General features: G+C 29.8%; 1 protein-coding gene across 1 annotated transcript; it reads left to right on the top strand.

Annotated features, from left to right (window-relative positions):
* The first annotated feature begins 4,323 nt into the window (after positions 1-4,323).
* LOC111023473 (LOB domain-containing protein 29-like) lies at positions 4,324-5,352 on the top strand. The gene is made up of 2 exons (XM_022300910.2): positions 4,324-4,653; positions 4,876-5,352. The coding sequence occupies exons 1-2, from the start codon at positions 4,363-4,365 to the stop codon at positions 5,188-5,190; spliced, it is 606 nt and encodes a 201-aa protein (XP_022156602.1). The 5' UTR covers positions 4,324-4,362; the 3' UTR covers positions 5,191-5,352.
* Positions 5,353-8,685: the final 3,333 nt, after the last annotated feature.

Raw genomic sequence — 8,685 nt, 5'->3', positions numbered from 1 at the left:
AGCTTCCTTTTAATGCAATCGCCTAAAGTGACTTCTTCAACTTTTCTTTATTTTGAAAGACAAAGAATTCTTCCAACATGAAATTAGAGGGAACACAATCAAAGTCAATAGGGTCCATGAAGATAAATTTCTTCCCTCTAAGGTAAACTACATTTTGAGTGGTGTTTGCTCTTCCACTGCTTCTGTAGATGGTGTTATATACGGGGTCAGTATCCATAATTATGCAGCAGTTGCTACACATGATATCCGACAAAAGGGATATGACCCACACTACATCCTCATCTACTGATAGCCTCATAATTATTGACTTGTTCTCATCATTTCTGAATAGTGAAAGTTGTATAATTTTTGTTTCTTATGGAAAATGAAGATCTCTAGAGATGCATTCATGAATTGTTGTAGGGTGAAATCAAATGGAATTGAAACGTGCCTGGTATTGAACGCATGACAGTCCTCCCAACTTCCATTATGTAAAATGGTTGCTACAAATGATTGCATCGTATTCCGTGTTGATTGAAGCCTGAATGAGGAAACGCAGCCAATTTGGTAGCAATTTACCAGATTTCTTCTTTTTCTTTTCCCTTTTATTTTCTTTTTTCTTTCCATTATTTCAACTATTTGTAGGATTATAATTAATTTAGTTACTTTCTAGCTAGAGCTACGATGTGGCCTAGTTTATGAATTCCTTAGTTTTCTTTATTCCTAATTAATGAAATTATTTTCTTTTTGTTGAGTTATTCATTTTATTCTTTAGTCTTGTAATGGCTTGATCTTCAATTTGCATGATTTTAAGTTAAATTTTGAAATTGAATGATGAGAATTGAATTAACTTTTGAATTTTTAATCCATAAGGCTTTCATTCATAAGATAAAATATGTTTATGATTTCTTAGCTTGTGTAGGAATTTACGGATTTTTTGTGCTTAATGCTTTATTAATCGGTTCCAATTTGATAGAGATGTACAAATTTGTCAATTGAATTGTTTGCTAATAGTTGAGAAATATTAGTAATTAATTTGAGTCAATTTACTATCAACATATAGAAAATAAGTGAGTTAATTAGAGTAAAGATCCTTAAGAGAGATCATATAATTAGGTAATGTCAAAATCCTAGACTTTTTATCCTCTGATTAATTTTTTTTTAATTCATTCACAGTTCCCTTATTATTCATCGATCAGATTAGATTAAGGTTGAATTTAGTAAGTAATCATCAGCTAATTAACCATCATTTGAAACAATACTTCACTAAATATTATATTATTTGACAATTTTCGTGCTATTACACATAGTTAAAGACTTCAAGATATGCATTACTCAGATCATAAGCATTCCTCAATTAGCAATTATTATCTCTAAACACCACATGTTAAACTATGGCCTAAAAAAATGGAAAAAAAAAGAAGAAAAAAGTATGTGCTCACATATTTGTCATGTTAAATAGGTCTTATAGGAACTAAACCAACCTCCCATAGGACAAGAACAATATTCGGGTGCTGACAAGTTCTAGCATGTCACCTATTTTCATATACTGACCCACCACTAAAACTTTGATAGTTATTCGATTTTTTAAAAGGAAAAAACTTTGCTCCTCCCATTGTACTACTTACCTTCACGTGACCAAGACAAGTGTTGGTTGTTATTTTTTTTTAATTATTTTATTAAATCTCATGATCTCATCAAAATCTTCTCAAATCTTTTTGAATTCATTTTTTAGATTGGTTGGACAACTTTTCTGTCTTTTCTCTCTCTTCGTATAATTTCTCACTCCCTTTTTTCTCTCATCTTCTTCTCAACTTGAAGAAGAGTAGGGTAACCTCAATTTTTTTTCAATTTTCTTCATCTCAATTTTGTTTTTAAACTCTATGTAACTCAAGTTTATCGAATGAAAAATGAATCTGTTTAAATTGCATAACATTTCTCTTCTATTCTATGGTTTCGTTCTATGCCTTACTATGTTCTAATTTTAGATGGAAGCTTTCTGCAATTTGTTGTTCATAGTTGTACGGAGAGAAAAAATGGGAAAAGTTGTCCAATTAATCTAAAAAAGAATTCAAAAAGATTTGGGGAGATTTTGATCAGATTATGAGATTTAATAAAATAATTAAAAAAAGTAACAACCAACACTTGTCTTGTTTTTATAGGGCCACGTGAGGATAAGGAGCACAATGCTCCTCACGGGTAAGGAGCCAAGTTTTTTCCTTTTTAAAAATAGAAAAGTTATCTCTATTTTTGTATTTCTCCCTTCCGTTGGATGTGCGACATGATCCTTTGATTCCTTTGATCGAGATGAGGATTGTTGAGAACGTGATCAGAGTCCCAAATTAACTAGGAAAGAAAAAAATATTAGGTATATAAGGTAAGGACACCATCTCCATAACAATGAAGCCTTTTTGGGTGATACCAGAAGCAAACTCATGAGGGCTTATATTCCTAAACTGGAGAATATCATATTAAGGAAGATGTGGAGGGTGGTCCCTTGTTCGTAACGAGTGGCGCCTAGTTAAAGGTGATGTACTCATAGTAAGATACAAGTGAATGAGAATATCGCCGGTATACAAATTAAGGATACCATGTCCATAAAATAATAGAGGTGATATAAATGTAAATCCGTTGGAACTTATATCCAAAGTGGATAATATCATATTAATGGAGATGCAAAGTATTGTTCCATTTTAGTGACACTCAACAAGAGATTGAGGTTAGCGGATCAACAACTATGTTGTATCTAGAAAAATGTTCCTATAGAGCACCCTGAGAACGTATCCCAATGTCATTCCTAAACTAATTAATTAACTAAATAAAAATATAACTAAACTTAATTAATTAACTACCATTATTATAAAAAAAATAATAATAATAAATAATTAACTAGCCACATCATTCACCTATAATTTAATAAATGGCATCCTCGGAAGAATGATGCACTATCTGTCTATGTGGTTGTGGTTAAATTTCCACCGAGAAATTTCTTCCTAGTTTTTTCCAAATCCATATTGGAACTAAAAACAATGATTCACAATCGTTTTCTTTTTAAATAACCATTTTGATGTTTGAAGTTTCCAATTATCTATTTTAATCCATAATTTAAGAAAGAAAAAAAACTTTTTAAGTCGTTGCTTGTAATTTTTCATCTAATATCGACTTATCTAATACTCATCTCAACGAAACTCAGGTAGATACATATCCACATTAACAACATTTAATACACATACTCAAAGTTACATTATTCCTTTATTAAAATTCAAAGACTCAAATAGGTATTTTGAAAGTTTGAGAATCAAAATAGAATACTTACCTAAAATTATTTCAGAGATTAAAAATTTAGGACTCAAAATAAAATAATCCTCTTACATTTCAAGCTTTAAGAGACCGACTAAAAACTATATATTAGCTTGTGTAGGCTATTTTATATTTATAGTAAGCTTAATTAGTTATATTGGCTAACTTAAACATAGCTTAACTGAGTAAGATATATATCTATCTCTAACAAAAAAATCATAAATTTGAATCCTCATCGCACCGTATTTATAAGTCTGTCTAATAAACTTTAAAAACCTCTCCTTTCATCTTAAAGTTGGATAATTATGCTTTCATAATCTAGTCCCAATAATTGACCATTAACAAGTCAATTTGAGGGCATAGCTCAGTATAATAAGAAACTTATTATTAAAATTAAAAGTTTGATCCCCACCCATATCCTGGTTGAACTCAAAAAAAGAAAAAAAATCACCACTAACATAATGTTGTCATCAAATTATATCCATTAAAAAATTTTACGGTAAAGTTACTCGACACAACCTAATGATACATCCAATACAAATGATCTATGTGACACTATTGGAATACTTTATAAACTAAATTAGACGTGATAAGTTTATCTAAACAGATTAAAGCACATATGACATATCAATATTTCATTAATAATGAAGTTAACAACGGACTAGATAACTTTCGAGTCGAGGGACTAAATAGGTAAATACTCAAAGCTCAATGGACTAGATTCCTAATTTAACCAAAAAAAAAAAGGTACAAATAAACCAAAATTAAACATGTAGGCAAATAAAGCGGGCTTGGTTTCTAACATCTCCTTTGTCGTATAACAAATATTTTGAAAGGAATCTCTCATCTCCAAAAGAGTTTAAATTTTATTAGGATGAGATGAAAGATGTAAAATTAAAAAAGAAAAAGAAAAGAAAAGAAAAAAAAAATTGACATTAAAATTGTAGCCCATTAAGAAGACCTAAGTTTATTAAGTATTCAGTTTAATATCTACAGCCTCCCCCTCTATATCTCACCATTTTTCTTGGTAATAATTGCTCTTTACACACACCAAACATAATAATCATTGAGAGAGTCTCATCAATGGCTGCCTCAGCTTCTTCTTCTTCTTCTCCTTGTGGAGCTTGCAAGTTTCTTAGAAGAAAGTGTGTCAATGGCTGCATCTTTGCCCCTTACTTCCGCCACGAACTCGGCACCTCTCACTTCTCTGCCGTCCACAAGGTCTTCGGGGCAAGCAACGCTTCCAAGCTTCTCGCTCACCTCCCGGTCTCCCACCGCTGCGAGGCCGCGATCACGATCTCGTACGAAGCTCAAGCTCGGCTGCAAGATCCGATCTATGGCTGTGTCTCGCATATTTTTACTCTCCAACAACAGGTTAGACGTATAAAAAGTCGCTTAAATTTACCCTAACCCTATTATCTTTACTCATCTCTTTTGAGTTCAAATCAATGGATTTGGACGTTTGGTCATTAAGAATGTAAATCTATTTAAGCTTTTGAGTTAAGAGGTGATTTAGCAAAATCGTGTTGATCATCGGAAAACCCTAATTTTCCAGATCGATTTTGATGATGATTTGGATGGTGTGGGAAATGGCAGGTTCTGAATCTAAGGGCTCAGGTGGCTTATTTGAGAGAACAAGCAGCTCAAATTCTTCTCAACAACTACACCATAAGAAACCCTAACGAATTACTGTACGGAAAATCTCCATTTTCCGGCGACCCATTGCAGGATCTTCAGAGTTGGCTTCTGGCGGAGGACCGGAGCGCCGCCGCGCCGGAGTTCGAACCTGCGGCGGTGCCTTTCGTTGAGATGAGCTTGGCCGATCCAAATGTCGCCGGAGATTGCTGCTGCGAAGAGATTATTGTGGACCGTTCGATCTTCTCTCTCGATGTTCAGATCAACGGCGAATAATAACGGGAGTGAGCCTGTAAGGTTGTGTGATAATATCTGAATTTTTATTTTTTATTTTCTAATTTCTTTCTTCTGTCTGTGTTTGTGTGATAATGAAATAATGATCTGTAAAATTAAATAAGATAAGAGCCCTAAATGTTTTGATAAGTATCAATGGGGAACCCTAAGAGGTGCTTTTGATTATTGTTAATTATTATTATTATTATTATTTTAATTTGTTTTCCCATGTGTGAAAAATTATTCGCTTTTCTTGGCCATTAGTACAAAAAGATCTCAAACTTATCTTGTTTGTTTATTTTCTTTAGTTTCAAAGGTGAATTTGAAGTCATGAATTGAAATCGAAGTACTAGTTTCGTAAGAACTCTTATTAATCAGTGCGTAGACAAGTATTGTTTTCGTTACTCGACTTATATAATCATAAATTTTAGTTTTTCTTCATAGAATTTTTTCACTCTTAAATTATTGGTAACATGAATTCATATATGCATATCCTCATGTAACTATATGAAGAAAATACATCAAAAGTGATAAATGGATCTATCAAACCTAATTACTTGATAATTTTTTTTAGTTGGGATGGGGGATTAGATTTTCAATTTTATGGAATGTATAGATATCTTATTCGTTAATTTATGTTCTAGTTGGCTAATTACTACTTTTTTTAGTACAACATGTGGGGTATGGAGATCGAATCCACAATCTCTTGGTTGGAGATATATGCAAATTACCAATGAACTATACTCGCTTTGACGTTAATTACTACTTCATAACTTAATGTATGAGCATTTATAATAAAATGAAAATTTAACATATATGGGTATTTAATGTTAATTTTGTAATTTCAAGAGCTTGGTTTAAAAGTAATGAGTTGTAAAGATCAAATAATTGATCATAGATCGTGAGAAGTATTCTCCATGTTGTAGGTCCAATCCCGTAGTAGTTGTGTAATTTATTTCGTTTGATTTAATTTCTTTTAAAAAAATAAGTTTTCCAAGCTATTTATGAAAAAAATAAAAATATGGACAATTTAAAAAAAATTGAGTTTTTATTTATCTATTTTTTATTTTCTTTTTTTAATGTTACAATTCATACCAAACACGTTCAAACCTACAACTTTTGAAAAAGTTACGTACCTAGAGGAGTTAAATTAATATGCTCAAATTAGTATAAAATTTATCATATTTAAATGAGTCATTTTAAATATAATATAAAATTTAAAATTTTATGCCAACGTGAGCATAGCTCAACGGTATTTGACATATACCCCTCCAAAAAAATATGCTTGTCTGCTATATTTGAAAAAGAAATGAAAGGTTTTGACATTTTTTATAATAAATATTAAATTTATGCCAATGAATTATGTGAAATTTCCCTAAAATATTTTCAAATATGACAAATTTTCTGTCCCATATATCACTAATATATATACATCATTTTCCTTTCATAAAATATACCGGAGATATATCTAATATATAAATTATATTGTTTTTTTAGTACATATAAATTATATTGTTAATATACCATTTATGTGATAAAATATATAACTATAGAGTATACTATATTTTTGTATTAAATATAAAGTCTATCATTGATATACCAATATAAAGTATATCACAAACATACCATTTTTGTATCATTGATAAATTCTATCCGTGGTTGATATCAAATATAAAAATATATAACTAATATATTATTTTTTTATCATTGATTGAAGTCTATTAGTTTTGTCAAAATATATATATATATATATATATATATATATATATATATAATTAAAGTCTATTAGTAATATATTAACATAAAGCATACCATTGGTATACTCCATTTTTGTAACGGTGATAATTATATATCAAATATCATTTTTCTATCATGCATAAAGTCCATCCATAGTACATCTCTGACGTCGTCGAAATACCATTCTTTTTAGTACAACAAATATATAGATGGAAGATTAAACCCACAACCTCAACGAAAGTTGAACTATGCTCATGTTAACATTGACATTGACATAACATTGACAACGGAAACTTTAACTCATCAGAAAAAGCCCTAAATCTTACGCTTTACTTACTCTTCCTCCAAATTTATGCAAATATCTGGATATCTAATTTAAGCTGCATTATAAATCATATCTTATCCGATGAATCAGATTATCCAAGAATAGTTGTACTAAAAAAAAGATTATCCAAGAATACATTCATAAATATGAACGGCTATATAAACATGCTTACATAAAAATGTGTAGACTGTATATAATTTGGTTCTCAGAGTTTTGTATGATTTTTTAAAACATCTTTTATCTTTTTATCAAAAAAAAAAAAAAATCAATTAAGTTTCTAACTGACATCTAAAAGATGCTATTTTACATTAGTTGACATCATTCAAATGTTAAATACCCAATCAACCATATAGATATTAAAAAAAAAAATTAAACTTTTTAACTCTTTCCAAATTGTTTTATCAAGGCAGGCAAAAATTGTATAGTTAACATTAAAAGAAAAAATGAAATTTTATAAACTATGATATTTTTAAATATCATATCACCGTTTTCTTTATCCAAAATAATTGACTTTAATAAAAATATATCCTCCTAATTTTATCATTAATTTACTAACTTTGGTTGGTTTTAGTACTGTAGATGTTAAGTGTAATTAGTTATAAGTTAATAGATATCTTTAATTTTAATAAGTAATAAGTCTCAAATTTTTTTTTCTTTGTCATTAAAGTTTAAAAGTCCTAATAGATTTTTAACTTCCAATTTTGTGTTTATTAAATTCTTAATCTATTAAACATTTTTCTAATAAATTCATGAATCTATTAGACACAAGCTTAAGAGATTGAATTCTGTCTAATAGACTTATAATAACCTTTCAATTTTGTGTTCGGTAGAACTTGTCAAGGACGTAGTAGACACCAAATTCAAAGTTTAGAAATCCAGCTATAAGACATTTTTTTTTTAATTTAGGGATATATTAGACACAAAATTGAGAGTTCAAAAACCTATTAAACACAACTTGAAAGTTTAGTAACTAAACTTGTAATCTAATTACACTACGAGGTCGTGAGTTCGATCCCTCACCCCCACATGAAAAAAGAAAGTGAAATCTATGATAGGGATTTATTTATGTCTATTATACCCTTATATACTCCACTTTCCTTAACTCCTAATAGGTTTTCCAAATTCCACAACCACATGAGCTACAATTTTAACTTAGGTAGATTTTTTTATAATTGGATATCTTTGTAATCCTATGAATGGATAGTGGTTTTAAAAGTGCATTTTGGGTCTCAAGTCAAAGATACATTGTTCTCTATTCTATTTACCTTCATCTCTCTTTTTTATCCTACAAGTGTTGATTTTTTACTCCTAGTTTATAATAAAATTAGTAATAATCATGATTAATTGTCAGTTATTAGTCTTTTTTTAAGCTAATACTTGCATTAAATTAAACTAGCCAGGTGGATTAAATTTGAGTTTGATGTGAGTCACTTGGA

The sequence above is a fragment of the Momordica charantia genome (genome assembly GCF_013281855.1).
Source record: "Momordica charantia cultivar OHB3-1 chromosome 9 unlocalized genomic scaffold, Mcharantia_2.0 BLBB01000009.1, whole genome shotgun sequence".
NCBI classification, from domain to species: Eukaryota; Viridiplantae; Streptophyta; class Magnoliopsida; order Cucurbitales; family Cucurbitaceae; genus Momordica; species Momordica charantia.
Note: the sequence above shows the minus strand (reverse complement) of the source record. Positions and strands in the feature narration are given on the sequence as shown.

Coding starts and splice junctions, on each gene's coding strand:
- LOC111023473 (XM_022300910.2), top strand. CDS start 4,363: ATGGCTGCCTCAGCTTCTTCTTCTTCTTCTCCTTGTGGAGCTTGCAAG. Junction 4,654..4,875: donor TTTTTACTCTCCAACAACAG/GTTAGACGTATA, acceptor GGGAAATGGCAG/GTTCTGAATCTAAGGGCTCA.